This window comes from Ruditapes philippinarum, unplaced genomic scaffold, assembly GCF_026571515.1.
Source record: "Ruditapes philippinarum isolate M1 unplaced genomic scaffold, ASM2657151v2 ctg448_1_1_1_1, whole genome shotgun sequence".
Taxonomy (NCBI): Eukaryota; Metazoa; Mollusca; class Bivalvia; order Venerida; family Veneridae; genus Ruditapes; species Ruditapes philippinarum.
This window is the reverse complement of record NW_026856061.1, coordinates 1-24,051: the sequence shown is the minus strand read 5'-3', so window position 1 is coordinate 24,051 and position 24,051 is coordinate 1. Positions and strand designations below refer to the sequence as shown.

General features: G+C 32.7%; 1 protein-coding gene across 2 annotated transcripts; it reads right to left on the bottom strand.

The window, feature by feature from the left end:
- Positions 1-2,579: 2,579 nt before the first annotated feature.
- On the bottom strand, positions 2,580-23,560 carry LOC132745289 (ATP-dependent translocase ABCB1-like; the record flags this gene model as incomplete). Of its 2 annotated transcripts, XM_060734169.1 has the most annotated exon segments (21): positions 2,580-4,276; positions 4,612-4,758; positions 5,756-5,962; positions 6,456-6,653; positions 7,777-7,794; positions 8,181-8,343; positions 8,828-9,069; positions 9,422-9,625; positions 10,688-10,771; positions 11,326-11,403; positions 12,415-12,519; positions 13,212-13,364; positions 13,621-13,751; positions 17,838-17,856; positions 18,652-18,813; positions 19,125-19,295; positions 19,528-19,731; positions 20,475-20,600; positions 21,613-21,723; positions 22,824-22,937; positions 23,383-23,560. In XM_060734169.1, coding segments are annotated over 21 exon segments (3,016 nt in total), but the record flags the coding sequence as incomplete, so codon positions are not given.
- Positions 23,561-24,051: the final 491 nt, after the last annotated feature.

The window sequence follows — 24,051 nt, the reverse complement described above, 5'->3', positions numbered from 1 at the left end:
AATTTGTCAATTACTGTATTAGATTTTTCATTTAATGAAGTTCACAGTACTTTCTGTAAGCAGTAAGTCGTATTCCAAAGAAACGTAAATATGTCATAACACTGCTGGCTGTTTAAGTAGCAAGAGTTCCTGCGGATATAAACACCTATGCCCTATACATATTCTTTTTTCTTCTTTTTTTCGGTCTTTGTCACAGTTTTGCCAAGACGACCTCTGATTGTACATTTTCTTTACCATCACCCATCACGTTTATGATGAAATGTTTCAAGCAAGAGTAATCTGTGTTTTTTAACTAGTATTTAAGTATTCCTTAAGGTTAGACCATGTATAACTGATAGTTCCCGAACATAGTCTTTGGACACTTTCTTTATTACCATATTATTCTTTGTAAATGTCATTTGCATTTGTATTGCGAATCAGGTTTGGTTTGTTAGCTGAATTTAAATTTAATCTAAAACCAAAACTTTTGTCAATTGGTAAAAAGGGCATAACAGTGTACATTGTGTGTCTTCGAAAATGCTTATGCAATTTGAGAGCGTGTGTCCGTTAAAGTTTGCGGTATATGTATCAACTGTAGGTGTATCATAATACCAAATGCAGTTTTTCCGACATAGCTAGAAGTGTTCGGTCATTGTTGCATTTTATACGGTTTTGTAAATACATGTGTACGAGTGATTTCTGTTTTATCGAAAAATAAATCGTAAAATTCTTTATTTAAGAAATAATATATCCCAAACTGTGATTTTCTTGCTCAATAACATCACTGTTTGGAGTTCGGATGCGGGGAATTATATCACGAGGGCGAAGCCCGAATGATATACTGATGCGCATCCGAACGACAAACAGTGATGTTATCAAGCGATAAAATCATCGATTTGGATATATTATTTCGATTCTAATATAAATGATGCCGTACATGATAATTAGCTAAATTGCGTCTGATTTGTTTCCGTACTTATTGTCAGCGCGTCACATTTTTAGTGTTTACGTCACATCATGTATAATGATTACGTCACATGTCTAAATATAGAACGTCAAACAGTGATTTTATAGCATATTCTAACACGCCCCGCATTTTTCCCCATTGAACATAGAAGAACCGAAAGTGTGTGTTATTATGCAATAAAATCACAGTTTGACGTTTTATATTTAGACATGTGACGTAATCATGATACACGTGACGTAACCACTAAAATGTGACGCGCTGAAAATAAGTACGGAAACAAATCAGGCGCAATTTAGGTTAATATCAGGTACGACAGCATTTATGTGTTGATGTCGTGTTAGAATCGAAATAATATATCCAAACCGGTGATTTCGATCGGTATATCCAAACAGTGATGTTATTGAGCGATAAAATCACTGTTTTGGATATATTATTTCTTAAATAACACACACTTTCGGTTCTTCTATGTTCAATAGGGAAAAATGCGATCGTGTTAGAATGATTTATATTAACCTCTTTAGAAAAGTAAAACATCATTTTGGCGAGCCAACTTGAACAGTATTTTTAAATTTTATTCTAAATAAGCGATAATCAAACAGTACTGTATGTCATAAAGCTTGACCTGTTGTGAAAATTTTCCTGGGGTGAACCCATCCGAACTTAACCCTAGATCATTATGCTACCGATAATATTAGCATATCTGGTCGCAAATTTCTGTAAATATGTTACCATGACTCAAAAACTTGCAATTCCTGTTTGGAATAAGAAGTTGCATCTCTGCTATGGCCTTAATTAAGTGACCAGTGAAATTTAGGTCTTCTTTCCCTCTTCCGTTAAGTCATGATTTAGTTTGAAACCTTCTCAAGAGTTCGTCTAGATGTTTGTAATATTAAGATGCTCGAAAATAGTCCTTACTTCCGGTATATTTTCAAGGCCATGTCCTACTTTTGCAAGGAGTGTTAACCTTGTCATGTAAATGTATTTCATGTTCTCCAAGTAGATTCTCTATTAATCAACGCTTCGTATAAAGTAGTTACACTTCGCTTCTTCTGTTTTCTTTTGTAGTGCACTTAGTGCCTCCTTTTAACGCCCCTTCCCATCTCATTTAACAAAATGCATGCATTTAATAATGTCTTTTTAATTTTGCTCGGATTTACAAAAAGGTCAAGGTGACCAATCAAATAAGCTGATACTGTGCAACATTGTAAAACTTATCAACTTCGAAAACAATGCAGTTATAATAATATATGAAATAGTTGAACAGATATGGAAAGTATAAGACTAAGAACTAACGTGTTTCACTATGGTAATAAGAGTGACATTTACATGTTTGGGTATCAACGTAAATGATTGTTGATACATAAATATATAATATTTTTTATTATTAACTCCAACGAAAGCTTAGATATTTGAAGATCGTCTGCTCAGTAAGTATTTAACGGGTATAAACGGGTATTGTGTTCGAGGTATCCTATGTAGTTAAAGGTAAACCACCACTATAGTTATAGTAAGGACTGCGATCACTATAATTTTCTTATTGTTGTTGATGTAAAGTACATTTTATAACAATTTTTTCAAACTATCAATCAGTATCGAACAGTACCGAAAAATATACAAGAATAAAAAACGAATGTAACACTCTTAGTTTTATATTCAACAGTTACATAAAAATATTTAAATACGTTTAAATAGCAATGTTAAATATATAATAAATAAATGTAGTCTATCTTCTTTTCTGATACAAACTGTTAAAATTATACATTTCTTCTTGTTTTATTTTTGGACAACTAAAACAAACAAATATGATTAAATTGTTTTGACATAGGTTGCATCTCCAGTTTGATGAAGTGCTTTTCAATATAAAAACCTATGAAACAAGCTACAAAAACATAATAATGGCAACACATTTCACTCCAGACAACAGGAAAAATAATCTAGATGATTTACTTTTGTAACAATAGAACTTGATCTTCAGCATTGACCCAAACAGCCAGTTAAACATATTAACATTTTGTTTTATAGTTGGTTAAAACTCAGTTATACATTTATATAAATAACATAATGAATTGAATTCTTTGAAAATACATGATACGTACGGTAAAGTAATTTATTAATTTTCAATAATGTCTATGTAATAAAATACTGTTTTAAATTAGCAAATTAAATGTTTAAGAAACCAACACTTATTTAGATTGCATTATATATTCATATCAATGTAAATGTCAGGTACGATAATGTTTTAGTAGAAACTCTGCAGACCCCCATTTCAACCTACCGCAAAACATTGTACTCATATCAATGTAAATGTCAGGTACGGAAATGTTTTTGCGGAAACTCAGCAAACCCCTATTTCCACCCTACTGCAAAACATTCCATGTGTCTAGTATTTTATTCTTTTATTGAAAATCCTTTATCGAAATGATATTATAGATATAATAATTTTATTGAGCTTTATTTTTCTAACAGTATCGTGTGCCGGAATGCCATCAATTAATACACGCAGGTTGTGTGTAAGATAATAATTTACAGCACAAATGCAAAATTAGATCTTCCATTGTCTATATCAGATCATTACAAAACAATAAAGGAATCAAAATATATATCGTCCATGATATAACACATAATAAACGAAAGTATGAACATTTAAAACATGATTTAAACGTTTTGTTCGGAGGTATATAACATGTGCAAATAAACAATAGAACATTAAAAACAAATTACATAACAAGAAAAAATACCAATTATAATTTATGTAAAATCCTTCCTCATTTTCGAGGACTAACACAATTTTTGATCGATGCTATAGATAATGTTATCATGACAGAATAAGAATGGAAACCAGAAAAAATGTCTTTAACTGCCATAAAGCAATGTACATATATCACAACTATTTAAATAAAAGTACCTATGACTCACGCGTAACACTAACTCTAAAATATTTATTTAAATCAAAATATTCATCTATGATAATAATAAATAAAACAACACGCATAGGATTTTTTTCCAATGCATATTCCGATCTAAAAGAGATCTCAATTGATAAGACTGAAACGCGCCCAGTTCTTTTACAGTATAAAACATAGTGATTTATTTGGTTTAATAGCTTAAAATGTCTAACATATTTCGTCCTTATTTCTTTCTCTGTTGTGCCATGTTAAGTTTATAATAAAATCCTTGTTTCTTCATAAGCTCCGAGTGTGTGCCTTCCTCCGTGACGACGCCATGACGTATGACGCAGATTTTGTCCGCGTTCTGGATGGTAGAAAGTCTATGGGCAATAACAATACTGGTTCTACCCTCTCTCGCTTTGTCTAATGCCTCTTGTACAATCTAAAATTGTAAAAAAGATCATTTTAAGAATATGCTGATCTCGTTTCTTTTTGTAATCGGAGACAGTGTCCTTTTTGCATCTAATTAATACAAAATATATTATATAATTTGCTGATACTAAGAAAAATGTAAATAATTATATACATATTTATTATTTTTCAGTGTAGCAACTTTTAATACTAGCATAACAATATCACGTGAGGAAGATATACAGTTTGGCCTTTAAATTTAAAGAATCGATATTATTTCAAATAAAGGATGTAAATACTTAATCTAATAATAGAAGAGTTCTTGGATATGTCTTTCCAATAGACAAATTGTGAACAACACATTACCTTTTCACTTTCAGTATCGAGAGCAGATGTGGCCTCATCTAAGAGAAGTATTTTGGGATGCCTGACCAAGGCTCTAGCAATGGCCACCCTCTGTTTCTGTCCTCCGCTGAGCTGTGCTCCCTTCTCACCAACACTTGTGTCATAGCCCTTAATTATAACAAAATAAGCTATAAATAACAATAAGAAAGAAGATTTTATTACATGCTTTTCGGTGGTTTATAGAAATATATCAGTGAAATAAAACTGGTAATTTCACTGTTTGAAACAGTGAAATTACCACTTTGATAATTTCACTGTTTTGAATTTAAGCCCCTTACGTTGTTTCAGTGAAATACCAGCGTGCACAGTACTGGGTACCAACTTAATGACGTGACGTCGTAAATGACGTCACGTTGTATTATTATTTGGCGCGCTTTTCATTCAGTATTAGGTTTAATGTCTTTTTAAAACGTTTCTTTGCATATAATAAAAAGAAAATTTGTTTAGTTTAGTGTAAGATCGAAATATATTTCACCTTGTGAACACCAAAAGTTCATATTTCACTCGTGGCTGCGCCACTCGTGAAATATACCTTTTGGTGCTCACGTCGGTGAAAATAAATTCCGATCTTACACTGAACTAAACAAATATCCTCTATATCAACCTTTAAAGTAATGATATGAAAGTTACAGTTAGGCTGTTTAGTAACATCAACCGTATATGTCTAACATTTGTTTGATTTCATAAGTTAGTTACACCGACCTGTTGGATATATTTTCTTACTAAATTTTTTTTTATATTTCTTAACTAATATAATTCCAGTACCTGTTTACTGCAGTCTCCGCAAAGTCAATTAAATAAAATGATTTAACTTGTTCTTGAAAGTTTGTGATAAACTTAAATTACACAAACAATGAAACTATCAATAATGATGTATAATTGCAGTAGAACTTTAATAGGGCTATCTGCAAAATTGTCAAAGCGGTCAATAGAATATTTTTAAGCGTCCATATGGGTATGAATGAATATACCTTTGCCATGCCTTATATTTTTAATATACTTGTTCAACAAGACCAATCATCATTTAAGGCAAATTTCAAAATATTACTTACTTGCTGATTAAACAAACGGTTTAGATTTATCTTATATATTCATATATGTTTACCTCTGGTAAAGAGGAAATGAACTGATGTATGTTGGCTTTCCTTGCAGCTTCTATAATTTCATCCATTGTCACTTTTCGTGAGTTATCGCCGTACGCGATATTTTCTCCTATACTTCTGTCAAACAGTATCGGCTCCTGCGACACAATACCAATCTGTGACCTCAACCACTTCAAGTTCAAATCTTTCAAATTGTTACCATCAAGATACTGAAATATTTTAAAATATGTTTAGAAAGATTCATTTCAAAGATCGCATAGATATGTAAAACAACATTTTATGGTCCAATGAACCAGAAGAGAAATAATTTTCAGGATTTTCTCAATATTCTTTAGTGACGAATGATTTCAAATATGTTACGAGCTATAAAGTTACAATTAAACGTACATTTATTTGAATGATTTCAATAACCGATCTTTTGAGACAATAGTGAAACGCTATGGGTTATGGGACCTTTGCCTGTCATGTAAGATAATGATGGAGAACAAATGTGTAAAGTTTCAACACATTCCCTTCAGTTAATTTGGAGATACCAATGTCAGCCCCGCACGTAAAAAAATTGAACCACAGTGTGACGGCGACGACGATGGCAGGTAAGTTCAATAGTTATCCCAATATTCCAAAGAGTCGAGCTAAAATGTCGTGACATTTTCTGAAAATTTAAGATACATTTAATGTTTTAAAGAAATACAAATATATTACCACTGCTCCTTCGTCTGCGTCATAAAACCGCTCAGTCAACTGTACAGTTGTGCTTTTCCCACACCCGGAACTTCCAACCAGTGCCACCGTCTGACCTTGGGGCACGAGCAAATTCAATCCTGTTAATACTTGTGTATCCGGTCGAGTCGGGTATACGAATTTAACGTCCGAGAAAGCTATTGTACTACGATACTTCTCCTGAAACAGACCGTTCAGTTATTATTTACAAATGATTCATATTGCAATGAATGAATAACATGATGAAATATCTATTGGATTCATTAAATTATAAATATAAAAATATTGTATTTTTCGAGAAAGTAAAAGGAAACGATATTTAAGACTTTGCACAATGAAGAAATGTAATTATTTTAAATTGTATATGAAATGTAGTTTGGCAACCACACATAATCATAAATAACGACTTATAAAAATATTACAAGGGGGCGGTGAAAACACATGCACTAAATAAGAATTCACAATGTAGTCTCATCAATCCATTCATTAAAGACAATGGGGAAAAACACAACAATATCTCGCGTTAGCTCTTTTGCACTGGTTTAAGCAGTCTGTAATTTTTAACACAAGCAGTAAAGTAAATGTAGAATAAAATATGATAAACAAGATCAACAAGGAAAGGCGGCGTTCAATGAACGCAACCCCCATATGACCCAGCAACAATAACCAATGGCAAGGAGCCCATGCGGACCCCAGCATATGCTGTACTGTAAGAAAGCAGCAGTAAACGGCAGTGAGGGAAGTATATGAAGCATGTGTGTATGCTGATATTACATTCAGTTCACAATTAAGTATTTCATGCATGTTGTGTTGTGCACTCGCTAAGAAACATTCAGTGATCTTCCCTTGCAAAGCATTCTTATCTTTCACAAAGTACACACATATAAACATTACTTGCACGTTCATTATTTAAATGACATATAATAATGAATGTGAATACAAGCAGCTGAAGCAAATGACAGGCGAAATGAAATACAAACAACGGGTGGACAATTAGAAAATGCATCAAACTTTCCTACACATGTGAAATTAACACATCATGCTTTGAGATTTACATCATTATTAATAGTGTTTTGTTGCGCAAAGTGACCTTGCACAGTAACAGTTATTATGGACACTTGCATTCTTCGAATAAAGGGATTTAAAAGGCAAAGCAAAAACGTTACATTAGCACCAAACAATTCAACAAAACAATGGGTTACTCATTAAAGTTAGGATGCAAAAGATAAATACAAATTAGAGAGTTACATAACATCTAATATCATGTGAGAAATTCAAGCGCTTAAGTATTTTATATAAGAACCTTTTCTTCTGTGTTTTCCTATAGGTAACGATAAAAAAAATATTGATAAATATTTTCCATTTCATTCTTGTATAATAAATATATATTTACAATTTGTTTTATATTTGTATGAATAAAATTCATAATTACTTTTATCAGAAGACACCAATAAAAAAATATGAGAATGTCAAATGAAACGAAATAAAAACTATGGCTACAAATTCTAAGAAATAATGTAATGTCTTTATAATTGCAGATATATACCGGTATTGGCAAGTTATGTGAACGGTTATATCAAACATTGCCACCCATTCTATTATTATATTATATGACCATCATATACATTGTGATGCCCAGGTTTTTTAGAAGACAAAAATAATGTGAAATGCATCAACGAATGATAATGTCTTTATACGCATGATTACCTCCTGGAGTTTGTGTCCCTTATCAGAGTAGCTATCTATCTTTGGTTCTTTGTCAAGCAGTTTAAATATTTCCTTAGCGGACTGTTCAGCTTTTGCAGCGTCAGGGGCAAACGAACTAGCTTCTCCTATAGCCATACCTCCAAACACTATAGCTGAGAAAACCCTGCAAAATAAAGGTACACTTTAGATAAATGCATTTAGATGTTCATTAAGTGCAGATAAAGTTATGTCTTATAATATTAAGTAGGCTAAAAAGTGCGAAATCGTAATCATGGTCCACAGTATCTATATATTTGCGAATAATTATTCAAAAGATTTTAGGAACTGTATAGTTTATTAAAAAATTTAAATGCACAAATAAAGATAAAGTATAACGTGAAACTAAGAATATGTTTTCTGTTACGGCTGTTGTTAACGACGTTGTCTGTTTTTGTTGTTATTGCTGCTGTTTTCAGTGAGGCCTTTTTCGAGGTTAGCGGGTAGGAAGTGTTGCTATTTCTATTACAAATAGAAATCAGATTACCAGTTATTTTTTGCAATGCAAAACGGACAGTTTATGGAATCTAAACTGAATAACATTAATAGCAAATGAATTTAAACATCTGCACAGAAAAAAAGACATCTATATAAATTCTGAAACGACGTACTTGAACACTGCGACATAATCTAATTCTGATTGTTGGATCAAATATGCGCCAAGCCAGAACGAGGCTGCGTAGGCAAAGAAGATGACGCCCTGGGAGACGGAGAAAGAGATTCCTATCACGTGCGCCTTCTTCAACGCCTCCTCGTAAGGTACATCGAGCTCGGCTTTGAATTTTCTACGGAACATTTTCTCTCGAGTGAGTGAGGCAACAGTTCTAATGTTTTCGATGGATTCTATAGCTATCTGGAAAACAAATACACCGCTTGATTATATGAGAGAACAAAAGGAGTGCAAAATATGGACACAAATTTAATTTTTAATAACTAAAATATAACATATTCATGCAGACTAACTGTAACTGACTGTTCTAAGAAAACATCAAATTCAGATCATAATCAGAAACACCTGTCTTTGAAGGTCAAAATTGTACTTACCAGCTTTATCAAATATATCAAAGATTATACTATTATTTATTTCGTTCGACATAACACACCTGTCACAAATGTCATAAATGTCAGAAAGCACTTTTGTTTCTAATTTCTCGAATCCTATCCTCATACACATCATTAATATAAATAATCAAACAGTTGCCAACCTTGCCAGCAGCTTCTAATGCCTCTTTATTTTTGCCTGCAGCACCAGCCAACATCTGCATTTGAAGAGCGCCTCCTATCATGATCAGAGGTAGGAAAGCAATTATGAGGAGCGTCAGTTTCCAGCTGTAGATGAATGCAATGATCAGACCAGTCAGTATACTGCACAGACCCATAAAACTTGAACCAAGTTTAGCACCTGCTGCCTGGAATGTAGATGATAAAAATGTATTTGTTAAAGCGGCCTTCAGCTTTTTCTAAAGGTCAATTTTTTTTAAATAAATTGTTTCACACAATTGTCAAATGAATAGAATTCAAGAGAAAAATGAAAATTGCCGTAGATAAAGTACATAAAACATAAACGATAAGAAAATCGCTTGATACCTATAATCTACCGGTCCGATCTCTGTATAGAAATTACAAAAGCGGGCGCAATCTTCTATTTTTAGAAACGAATGTCACTGGCGCGTTTTAAATAGCTCTGGGGACGCTGTTTTGAAGAAAGTCTAACAGTGATATGATCACTTTTCGAAGTTAAAATTATTGAAAGTACTTAGTTTGATGCAAAACATAATTGTTTTTTTCCAACAAAAAAAAAAAAGTTGAAGGCCGCTTTAAACATGAAATAAATTAGTGTCATGCTTACATTTTTACTAATAAATAATGCTATTTTATCAAACATTTAACTGTACAATACAGGAAGATAGTTGAACGAGTAAACAGCTTAAGAACCAATATTGGACGACCCGCCAGACGAGTTAAGGTGTGTGCAAGTCCAAATATATGTCGTATTGCACTTGTTTGATGTTAAAGATCCTGTTTATTCTATATCAAAATTATATTCAAGAAAAGCGTCTTTATGTTGTGGGTTGACGTTGCAAGACGCCTAGTAGAATTCGTTCAGATACGTTTGTCGTTAACTGTTTTTATCATTGACGTTGTATGAAAAAGGCCGACGCGCTTATCAGCCTTATTAAGGATAATTTATTTGGACGATACAGCGTCCAATATTGATTATATATCGGATGGCCACACGGTACAATTTAAAGTTAATAATTAATATAGAATAATAATGGCATATACTGGCAAAACGGCTTGCAGGATCAAACAGTTACATTTTAAATACAATTCTATTAAAGAAAGATCAAACTATGTAATTTTATAAATGAATAACTCTTCAATTTACTAAACGAAACAACATTTACCATTTATACTTACAGATGTAAAATTTGTGATAGTGATTGATATATTGTAAATAATTAACTTACACCTTGTACTTGTGAAGCATCCGTTGACAGCCGTGTACACAAGGCTCCCACGGAGTTGTCATGGTCGTCAAAATAAGCAATTTCCTAAAACATAAGTTCATACGTCAAAGTCAGCAGTCAGGAATTACTTATTAAACAAACAACGGCAGTTAATGCATTTATCAAAAAAATGTATTAACGAACATAAACGATCATCAGCAGTAGTTTCTTTCCTTTTCCTTTTTTTGTATGTCATTTCCTGGGCGTTAAGTCACACACACTGCAACGGTCTTATGGCGACTTTTCAGCTTTTCTCGTGAGGTCATCTATTCCTCAAGTGAGTACGATTGATTTTTTTTAGGTTTTCGTCGTTCCAACACAGTATAGGTCATACGGCGACTTTTTACTTTTACTGAAGGAGGAAACATCAGGTGCACCCGTGCATTATTTCAGGCAGAATGGGTACCTGAGTAGAACCACAGACGTTCCTAGCTTCCTACCTTGAAAAGGCCTTAACCACTTCACCATGGACTAAAAACTAGGTTCATCAATTTTATTCTTTATTTAATAACCATACGGGTAAGAAATCTTGATTGTGGATCAAGCTAAACTAAGTAGTTATTGACCAATCTAAATAAATTTTACAATTAAGTTTATACCTGTCTTAACATGGCTCTAAATGACATAGATCGCAGCCTCATGGTGAGTGTCTCTCCTGACCTCCCAAACATGTAACCCTGAAAATATATGTCAAAATGTTTAAATATTTTTAACATTTTAGAAACACTTATAATAATTATTATATATTTGAAATATTTAAAAAAAAAAACACTTATAATATTACATATTTGAAACATTTAATGAACACTGATAATTTTACATATTTGAAACATTTTAGGAACACTGATAATTTTACATATTTGAAACATTTTAGGCACACTGATAATTTTAGATATTTGAAACATTTTAGGCACACTGATAATTTTACATATTTGAAACATTTTAGGCACACTAAAATAGAGAGAAATAAAGAATAACTAAAAACCGCTTAAGTTATCATGGGAAATTTCTTTCTATAGACAAAGTGGTGCTATCTTGAAATCATTTTTTCCAGAAAATAATACGATCTTTGCATAAAATGATATATAAGACATTGCATATAATACTATATGTGAAATAAATTATTTAGTTTATTCATAGTTATACCAGAAAAAAAATCTTAAAGCAAGTCTCAGACCAGCTCTGAGCTTATATTTCTTATTATTTTTAAATAATGATTCAATAATCAAAATTTTCTGTACATCATTTAAGTGATACAGTACGTATAATACACATTGAGAACATTGTTTATGTTGCAATACAATTGACATAGAGGATGAATATCACTTTCTATGAATATGGCACTTGTTTTCATAGTCTACGAATTCAGTAGATCTATCTTAAAAAGTATTATTATGTTAAACCATCTATGTTTTAATTTATAGTTCTACTTTCAACGTAAAATAAAACACCTTTAGTTAAGCTATCAAAATATAAAAAAACACAATAGTTAGCTCTTAATAGCATCTTCTTGCACAGAGATTGTCCTTTTTAGACATCTTTTTTTATCTAAAGCAATGCTTTTGCGTTGATTTTGTTTTTCTTTGATAAAAAATATCATGTGACGATGTCAAATCAAATCTCTTGTTTGTAAACAAGACCATGGACAGACATATAAGTTTGCAAATAAACAATGTTCCAAAACTTACCTGGAGAAAATATGAGACGAGACTAACACCGGCCAATGCGACAAATAATAGGACGTATAAATTAACCTTCCTCGTTTGTTCGTCCAAATCTTGAATGGCAAATACCTGAAAATTTAAATGAATTAGCCTGAACAAAGAGCATACCAGATTAAACCCTAATTTAAACAGAAGCACATTTTTTTGTCTACATTTGCAAACAATATCAATGTAGGTTAAATTGACAGAGACATTCTAACAGTATGAGAATTTACCATAAGGGTGCGGAAACAAAATTAAAAATATCTGTCATGAGTGGAATATCCGACAGAAAGGGAAACTGCTCGTTGAGCGGTAACAAGATTTACCGCCAATGGCCGGGTTCCCGAGGGACGGATATTCCTACTCGAACCGCAAACATATATTAGATATTTTTCAGATTCCGTTATATTTTAAACTCTACCATAATAAAACAATTTTCCATGGAAATTTATGTCATTACACCCGTAACTATTTTCTTAAAATGACGTATAAAATAACAAATTCATTCATAACGTCATCCCTAGCATGCCATTGTATAGCACCTTGCCAGATGAAATTTCCGGCATGAGTAAAACTAACGGTAACGCCAGTTTGATATGCAAGAAAACTTTATAGTACATCAATTTTACACACAAAAAATATGTGCATTGTATAGCTTTATGCTCTTTTAATATAAAGAAGAAATATCTTGCTATTTCTTACTGCCAATACAATACGAACAAGCCTGTACTCTACAACACTGGATATAGCTTAACCTGTGTAAAAAGGCGTGTACCTACCCCTAAAATTTCAGCAAATATTACAGCAAACGCGGGCATTAATCCACCATTGATAATGCTGCCAACACATCCAAGAGCTATTATCCACCATTCGGATGCATTCATCTTCAAAACTCGCATCAGACCAGAGTTTACTTCTTCTTCCTCCTTTTCCTGTAGAACATAAGTATAACGTCACAATGGAAAAGTAACAGCTTAATTCCTTATTTAATATAATAGGTGTTAACCCGCTACCGCAATACACTACATTAAAACAGTTGTTGTGTGGAATTTCAATCAAAGCTGACCTTACCAAAAAATATAAAGCACTCTTGTTATTCCCCGTATTTTTGTATGAAATTCGTAATATGTTAAAGTGCAGCGCTTATGGTAACCTATGGGTTTTTTTTTATGACAAGGAAACAATTACCTTATCGTCTTTTTTATCACCAGCATCCTTCTTGCTATGGTCTGGGAATGTGATCATGGAATGCTGTGTAGTCAGTGGTTTCTTGCCTGGCGTTCCTTTCTCAGGTGCATCAAACAATTCAGCCTCTGCATCTGTAAATGTGAGAACAACTCTAAATTTCTAGTAACTTAAATCAGCCGCAGAAAATATGTTAAACACGAGTGGTCCATGTGAGAAATGGCAAACGTCTTTTTTTTCTTTCTAACAGTACTTTACACTTCTAGTAAAACTAATCTGCAACACCGCACCGCCCGTTGAAAGCAGCGTGACCTATCTTTGAATTATCAAACCCATCGTTAAAGGCCCGCCTTGTATGTATAGTCAAATGGTAAAATGTCCGCTAAAGGTCAAAGCAATGACAGTTTCACATATCCCCCGCTAACATTGCTTCAAAAAATAAAGCAACCGCATTAACTCGGCTGTAGACAATCCGTACCTTCCGCAGTGTCCCATATATGAGGGAGTGGCAGTGTTGCAAGTAAGTGGTACCATAAATAAACACGAATTGGTCCATGTAATTGCTTTCTTAAAAGAAATAACAAAAACTAATATTTCAGCATATTTTTCACGGGGTGTAAGACTATTAGAATCTTACACCAACTGCCGATACAAACCGGAATATCTAACTCGAGGGTATCTGTTTACATTTAGTTAAAGAGGCTCTGCCGAGTTCATACATCCCAAAAGAAACAGTTATCCGAGAGCTAGATATTCTCTTCTGTAACAACACCCGGTGTTTGATTTTTTTCATGCATATTACATTTTATATCATTATATCTGAAAAAAAGAAACAAAAACTTATAATTCCGCTTTGCATTTTTATTATATTAGATCTACGTATAAGTTCACAACTTTATTCATAACGTCAAAACGACGTCATTTTAAGCACGCGTCCTGTCTTAACATATATTTCTAGCACCGCTGTAAATATTTGATATGCCAGAGAAAATAAGATTATTCAACATGGTTAGATATGTTGAATAATGTTTACAAGAATTACGAAGCAACTTAGTAAACAAAAATATAACATAAAGCGTCTTCTTATCCAAACTCGAATCAAAACTCCCTAAAATAAACACAAAGATATCTTAAGAATAGATCTAGAGTAAAATGGAATTCCTAAAGCACGCCAAAGATTCGGTTTGATTGAGCTGCATCAGGGACGATAGTGGTAACTGCAAGCTTATGTCCATGCCCCCTAGCACCGGCTTAAGCAGAATTCAACAACTAAATATAAAAAGGCGAAATTTTGAAAATCAGAAATATCTTATCAGTTTATCTCATAGAATTACATCGATATATGTGGTATTAAAAGACATTTCACCGCCTTAGCGTTTTGGTATGAAGGAAATGTCCAAGGGGGTTAAACACTTTCGTTTAATTCCTTAGTACCAATCCAAAAATGATAGTGATAGTCGTAATTTAACACCGCTTATATAGATATCATATCTAGTCTAAAATGACAAATAAGGTCGGTAAAAGAAAGCTCTGATGTTATATTCCAAACGTAAGTGTCCAGGATAGGGTTTATTTACATACCTTTTTCTAGTAATCCAGGAAAGTAATAAAATAAGAAAAAAATACTTTAATTTCAAAACATATGTTTCAAATCTTCTGCATTTTCTTATCTGTATAAATGGGCAAGTTTAAACTTCAATCATAAAATCTACATGTAAAAATTTTAAGGATCATGTTCTACCATAATAATAGATAGCATTAATGAATAAAATACTAGTATGCAAATCTTGGTTCCTTATTGCTTTTTATCGTAGGGTGTAAAAAGGAATAGCGGTGTTCGATGTCATCTATATACCATATGTGCATTTTTTTGTATTGCAAGTATTTTAGAATAAATAATAAAGTTAATGATTGTAATTAGGTAATGCGTACTGTATTGGAAAGTTTTATTTCAATGCATAATTATTTTAATTTATTTTAACCTTCATTACTTGTTAAATACATTGCTTCTTTTTTTTTATTTTATCTTTTTTTTCACTGCGGGGTTCAACATGGCTTTCGGGGGGTGGGGGGGTAATAAGACGGAGAGATCTAGCCATTCATCTTTACATATTCCATGGTACAAATACAATCATGCAGAAAAGTTTAAAAAAAGCTACACATTTTAGTTTGATGACATCACGTTAAAATGGTGTCGAAAGGAAAAATTCAAAATCCAATATTTTTATCTCTGAGTCATGATAAACATTACACTAAATTACTTATAAGCTACAAAATATCATTAAATGCCAATGAATATATTGTATTCATTGACTTCTCGTGTACACTCGGTTAATTCCGCCATTTTCCGTATTTTATATTCCTACGATTAAAATGTACCAAGGAAAAAGTTAAGATTGAAAGATTTAGTTATAGTATACCTGCGACTGTAATTATATAATCCACGCAACAGGAAATAAAACAGAAAAGAAAATAGAAACATTACTATATAAAATTCTCTATATCTCTATAAAAAAAGGTTCAAAATTGAACTGAATACATGTTTGTGTAAATGACCCCTTTCGAAACTTATAAATATTCAAGAAACCAAGAGTCTGTAAAATCTATACAAAGTTAAAGCGGCCCTCAGCTTTTATGTTTTGGTGGAAAACAATTCTGTATTGTTTCAAACTAAGTGTTTTAATAATTTTATCTTGGAAAAGTGCATCATATTACTATTCATAACGCGTCAGTGACTTTCGTTTCTAAAAATAGAAGATCGTGGCTTTACAGATTGACATATAGAGAGCGGACCGGTTGATTAGAGGTATCGAGGTTTTTTTTATTGTTTATGAGTCTTATCGACTGCAAATTTCATTTTCCACCTTAATTCTCTTGATTTGACAATTATATAAAAAGGTTTCTAAAAATAACATTTAACCTTTAGAAAAGCTGAATGCCGTTTTAAACAAAGGTATTGTAAAGTTAAACAAAGTGAATAGTGTGCTACACAACAGAACAGAAAAACACCGCAAAATTTAATGAACATGTATAAACGAAAAGCAACTTAAATATCGATTTACATTTCAAATTTCTAATTTTCTGCAGTTAATGCCTTAATCATTCAGTGATAAATACAGTCGAACCACGGTCCATAGGAACGTTATGTGAAACTTTGGTCTGGGTGCATTGATTCTCTAACTAAACAACGTTTGTCAATAGCTAAACAGTGAGTGAACTTGAAACGGTAATAAATTGTAATTCTAACACGACCCGCAATTTTCCCCATAAACATAGAAGAACCAAAAGTGTGTGTTATTATGCAATAAAATCACAGTTTGACGTTCTATATTTAGACATGTGACGTAATCATTATACACGTGACGTAACCACTAAAAATGTGACGCGCTGAAAAGTACGGAACAAATCAGGCGCAATTTAGGTTAATATCAGGTACGGCAGCATTTATTTTGTTGATGTCGTGTTAGAATCGAAATAATATATCCAAATCGGTGATTTTATCGCTTGATAACATCACTGTTTGTCGTTCGGATGCGCATCATTATATCACTCGGGCTACGCCCTCGTGATATAATTCCTCGCATCCAAACTCCAAACAGTGATGTTATTGAGCGATAAAATCACTGTTTGGGATATATCATTTCTTAAATATACATTCTAACACGACCCGCATTTTTCCCTATTGAACATAGAAGAACAGAAAGTGTGTGTTATTATGCAACAGATGCACAGTTTGACGTTCTATATTTAGACATGTGACGTAATCATTATACACTTGACGTAACCACTAAAAATCCGACGCGCTGAAAATAAGTACGGAAACAAATCAGGCGCAATTTTGCTTAACTATCAAGTAACGCAACATTTATTTGTTGATGTCGTGTTAGAATCGAAATAATATATCCAAATCAGTGATTTTATCGCTTGATAACATCACTGTTTGTCGTTCGGATGCGCATCATTATATCACTGTTTGGGATATATTATTTCTTAAAGAAAACATAGAGACATTGTAATGATATATATAGTGTCTAAAGTGAAGTTTATATGATCAAAAGTACTCACTACTTATTTGCTCACTAAGGAGAAATTTTGGCTATTGCTAGTATAAATCATGCTAATGAACGCTACGGTAAAACAAACTATTAGCTTTTACAAGTATAAGATTTGGTATTCAAATTTTGATGAAAAATCATAGATGTGGTTTTTTTTTTACTCACCATCTTCATTTTTCATGCTCTAAAAAAGAAGAAAATACATTTAGACCATATAAGGTGTTGAAAAGTTAAGTAGTGGCACACTTGACACACATTTGTCAAAAAATTATTCAAGTATTTCTTCTTCTTTTTTAATCTGCAATCTGTGATCTGAGTCAAAACTCTGCGGTCAGAATCAAAGAGAAATATGAGTAATCTGAGTAAAAAAATTGATCTGAGACAATAACCTGTAATATGAGTCCATAATCTGTGATCTGACTCAAAAATAATCTGTGATCTGCGTCAAAAATAATTTGAAATCTGAGTCAAAAAATAATTTGAAATCTGAGTCAAAAAATAATTTGAAATCTGAGTCAAAAATAATTTGAAATCTGAGTCAAAAATCTGTGATCTGAGTCAAAAATCTGTGACCCTGATCTGAGTAAAACATTAATCTGTAATATGAGTCAATAATCTGTGATCTGAGTAAAAAATAATTTTTGATCTGAGATCTGAGTCATAAATAATATGTCATCTGAGTCAATAATAATTTGTAATCTAAGTCAAAAAATCTGTGATCTGAGTCAAAAATATGTGATCTGGGTCAAACATCTGTGACCTTGATCTGAGTAAATAATATGGATTATGAATCTTCCATAACGAAGATGTCTTTTATTAAAAAATAACACTCCAAATAATTAATTTTTCCAGGCATCAAGAATATTTCATGCTTTATTCACAAAAAAAATATTATTGAATATTATTTTACCGACAGTTTACACTTTTCTAAAGACAACTTGTAAATTAAACAATCATTATCGAAGCACTTATATTTTACCTGTCTGTTAACAAGGTTCTGATAGATTCCATTCTTGCTCATCAATTCAGAGTGAGTTCCCTTTTCTGCAATTACGCCATCTTTAAAACCGGCTATCACATCAGCCGTTTTGATTGTGGATAATCTATGGGCTATTACGATAGTTGTCCTACCATGACTCGCCTGAAATAATTATATTTAACATTTTTTTTACTATACTGTAATAATCAAATAAAATGGTTAACTTAATAAATACTAGTACATGTTATTGTTACTTTAAACTATTATTACATATCACGAAAAGGGTTTTATTTCTCGTACAGAATTTTATCCAGATAGATTTTAACTAGTGCGCAGTAATGATATGTTACTAGCTACACATCGGTATGGTGATAATATTCCTGCGCATTTTAAATGGAACCGTAAATTATTCTTTAACAATACACTCAAAATTTACATAAATTTCCTAATTAAAGAATGGATTTTAATTATACTTTTTCCAGGGCCTCCTGTACAACTCCTTCACTTTCTGTGTCCAGGGCAGATGTGGCTTCATCCAGTAATAATATTTTGGGGTCACGCACGAGGGCACGTGCGATAGCAATTCTTTGTTTTTGTCCCCCACTAAGTTGTGCTCCTCTTTCACCAACCATCGTATCATATTTCTGTAAAAATGGTAATACTCGTAAGTTGAACGACATTTGCCAAATCTTGCAAATTTGCAGAAATGTAGGAAATAAAGGAAGAAATAAAAGTTTGAAATTTTTCGCAATGACTCAATACAACTTAATAAAAATAAATCCCATATTTACATCAAAAAAAACCTCTATATATTTAAAACTATGTATAAAGGACACAATATATATCAAAGCTATTAAAGAAAACATTTGAGCTTACATCTGGGAGAGCCGTGATAAAATCGTGAGCGTTCGCCATCTTTGTGGCCTCCTCTATTTCCGCCTGTGAGACTTCTTCCCGGCCATACCGGATGTTCTCCCCGATTGTCGTACCAAACAGCACTGGTTCCTGGCTTACTATACCTATATGCTCCCGCCACCATTTTATATTTATGTCCTTCAGGTCTGTACCATCAATCTTAATCTAAAGGTCAGAAAATAAATTTATAATATGAGCCGCGTCACGACAAAACCAACATAATGGGTTTGCGACCAGCATGGATCCAGACCAGCCTGCGCATCCGCGCAGTCTGATCAGGATCCATGCTGTTCGCTATCAGTTTCTCTACTTGTTATAGGGTTTATAAGCGAACAGCATGGATCCTGATCAGACTGCGCGGATGCGCAGGCTGGTCTGGATCCATGCTGGTCGCAAAGCCACTATGTTGGTTTTGTCGTGACGCGGCTCATATAAGTAAGTTTAACTCTTTAACTACAGTACAAGTTATGTTTAAATAAAAATGTTTATCTATAATACAAAGCATCTTTAACTATGGTACAAAGAATGTTTAACTCTGGTACAAGGTATGTTTAACTACAGCACAAAGCATGTTTTACTAGAGTTCAAAGTGTTTTACTATTGTACAAAGTATGTTTACCTATAGAACAAAGTATGTTTAATTAACTATATAGAACAAATAATGTGTAACTATGGTAAAAGGTATGTTTTACAATAGTACAAAGTATGCTTAACTATAGTAGAACGTGTGTTACCTACAGTACAAAGTGTGATACTTATAGTACAAAGTGTGATACTCATAGTACAAAGTGTGACATTTGTAGTACAAACAACGTTTAACTTTAGTACAATTAACGTATGTTTAACTATAATGGTACAGAGCGTGTATAACTATGATACAAAGTATGTTAAATTAGGTTATTACTTACAGAGCCTTGCTCAGGATCATAAAATCTTTGTATAAGTTGTACAATGGTGGACTTGCCGCATCCACTTGACCCCACCAAGGCCACAGTTTGACCTCTATTAATGTCAAGGTTAACACCTTGCAAAATCTGAAATCAAAGAATTAAAAAAAAAAACAAGATTAAGAATATTCGCCAATCAGATGTATGGAATTTTAAACTTTTGACTCTTTTCTGAATGGCACTGTAATGGTCATATGTATGGGCGACTTCCCAGCTTTATTCTGGTGGAGAAAGACTTCAGGTGCCACTCCAATCAGCGAGCACCTGATTAGAACCACCGACGAGCTGGATAGCTTTTTTTACATTAAATAATTCAAAGACCCTGTAAGTTTTCACTCCAACATCGGTCAGGGGTAAGCGGTGTTGAAGCCACTTGGCCACATATTTGTCAACGATATAATTAACCTACTTCTTTTAAAAGTAATGCACACAAATCCTAATTATTTGATTTCAGGCAGATATATATAGTTTTTGCTATGTCCTGTTCTACTAAAAGGTTTGTATTTAGATGTTTCAAGGCACATTATGCCCTTTCTTAGAAAGGGCAAATTGTTTAAATAATGATTTTAGATAATTTAAGATGCTCATTTCCCGAAGTAAGTAGCGATAAATGTGACATGATTTGTACCCGAAGTAGTAAAATGTAAACAAAGTAGTATTTTGACTTCCATACAAAATAATAATTCACTATAACTGTACTTATAGCTAAAAATAACAACGGAAGAGAAAAATGGTTGATGTAAATGACCAATGAGTAACCTTTTGAAAACTATATACGTACACAAAAAATAAAAAGCTTTATAGAAATTAATGAAATAAAAGTATTTCTGGGACATTATGGGCCTTTAAGATACACATCAGGTTTGAGATATGTTATGTATTTACTTCTGCATCTAGTCTATATGGACCACACCTGAGAAATAAACAAATGAACCGTGTCATGACAAAACCAACATAGTGCGTTTGCGACCAGCATGGATCCAGACAAGCCTGCTCATCCGCGCAGTCTGATCAGGATCCATGCTGGTCGCAAACCCACAATATTGGTTTTGTCATGACGCGGCTCAAATAACCATTGTATATCTTTACATGTACCTACCGCTGTATCGGGTCTAGATGGATACTTAAAATGCACATCTTGTATCGAAATGCTTCCTTGAAAATTCTCCAACTTCTTGCCTTTCTTTGAGTAACTATCAATCGGTGGATCCTTTGATAGAGAGAAAAAAATATATTTAAAAAACATTGCTTATAAAGTAACATTAAGTATTTCAAACACAAAAAGCTAGTCTGTTTAACCATTCAATTGACTGCTTCAAAGCCTACGATCGTTTCTGAAAACACACTGGCCCAGAACGATGTATGTTTGTTTAAATATCTACTGATACAATAAAAAATGTAAAGAGAGTCCTCTTTTTGTTTGTTTTATAATTCATCTGTTTGGTGTTTCAACAAATGACAAGAAAGGCTACTCTGTATGTATTTAGAAAATAAATAGCAAGATTACTTCCCTTGACTTTCGGAAAGCTTAAAGGAGCACGCCTCATGAATTATGATAATTTTCATGAAAAGTTTGAAATGTGAAATAACCAAAAGGACACAATTAACCCATTACAAACAGCAATCGTAACCGACGTAAAATAGCACAATGAGGTCACAGTATTCAAAAATAGCCTTTCCTGAGTTTGTAACACTGAAGAAAGCCGTAATTAATATTGCAAAATCAATCATTAATCGCATATAACATGTAAATTATTACTTACATCTCGATTTTTTTACTTTTCCTAAAATCTAAGTACATTATTCTCAGGTTTGATCTTACTGAAATAGTTTGGCTCACGGAGGCATGCAGCTTTAATGGTAAAAGTCTTTATTTGGTAAAAAAAAGCTTCAAAAATGATACATTAAAGGCATATTGTGCCTCAGAAATCCATATTTTTTTAATTCTTTAGAAATGTCAAGCATGCGTTTAATAATGTTTTAACAATGAATTTTGAGCATATTGGATATCAAACAGCTGAAGAAAGTTGCGCTGAATGTGTGTTGTAAAGGTAGCAAAATGTTAACAAAATAGTGTTTTGACTTCCATACAAAATACTCATTCACTATGATTATACCCATTGTCAATTGAGCAAAAGATGTATAGAATGCAGTTCATCTATGTGGCAAATGGGTGTTGTTTTTTTTAAACTGTAACGAGATATCAAAAATAAAAAGGTTTTCGCAAAATGAAAATGATAGCATTCCTGAGTCATAATGGGCCTTTAATGAGATAAGTGTTCAAATATGTATGATTGTTAAAATATTTACCAGCTCTATAAGCCCATATACGATGTAAGCTGCTCCTCTAGCTACCGCCAGACTCTGGAGGGGAGGGGCCGCGTTCCCCAGGGAGAAAGCACCAATTAATACAGCAAAGAACACCTACAAAAATATTTTCACACAGCGATTATTAAATATGACACATAATCTTATATAACTTTAGTTGTCATTCAGGAGCATAATAATTACAACCACATGTACATGTATTTTAAAATTAAAACAAAGTATTAACATGAAGTATGAAAACAATGTCTAAAAACAAAGGAATTAATTAAAAATCTTAAAACAAAGTACTAAAACAAAGTCTGTAAACAAAGTCTGATAAAACGCTGAAAACAAAGTCTGTAAACAAAGTCTGTAAACAAAGTCTGAAAAAACTATGAAAACAAAGTCTGATAAAACTATGCAAACAAAGTCTGATAAAACTATGAAAACAAAGTCTGTAAACAAAGTCTGATAAAAATATGAAAACAAAATATCAAAACAAAGTATGAAAACAAAGTATGAAAACAAAGTATGAAAACAAAACAACAGTCATAAAGCTTACAATTAGAACATTGCCAATGGTATAAGTGTCGGGTTCGTCCCTAGACAGTTTCGCACCATACCAGAAACCAAGAGCGTATGCCAGAAACAATATCATCCACACAACCCCCATAGAGACTCCATTCACCAAACCTTTCTTAATGCCTTGACTCTTCGCCTCAACCAGGTTGTTCTCGTATCTAATAAGTAATAGCAAAAACATATTATGAGAGGCTAGCCTCGTATCTAAATAGTTATAGCAAACATATTATGAGAGGTTAGCCTCGTCTCTAAATAGTTATAGCAAACCTATTATAAGAGGTTAGCCTCGTATCTAAATAGTTATAGCAAACATATTATAAGAGGTTAGCCTCGTATCTAAATAGTTATAGCAAAAATATTATGAGAGGATAGCCTCGTATCTAAATAGTGATAGCAAACATATTATGAGAGGATAGCCTCGTATCTAAATAGTAATAGCAAAAATATTATGATAGCTTAGTCTTGTATCTAAATAGTAATAGCAAAATTATTAAGACAGGTTAGCCTCGTATCTAAATAGTAATAGCAATATTATCATGAGAGTTAGCCTCGAATTTAAATAGTAATAGCAAAATTATTAAAACAGGTTAGCCTCGTATCTAAATAGTTACAGCAAAATATTTTGAGAGGTTAAGCCTTGTATCTAAAT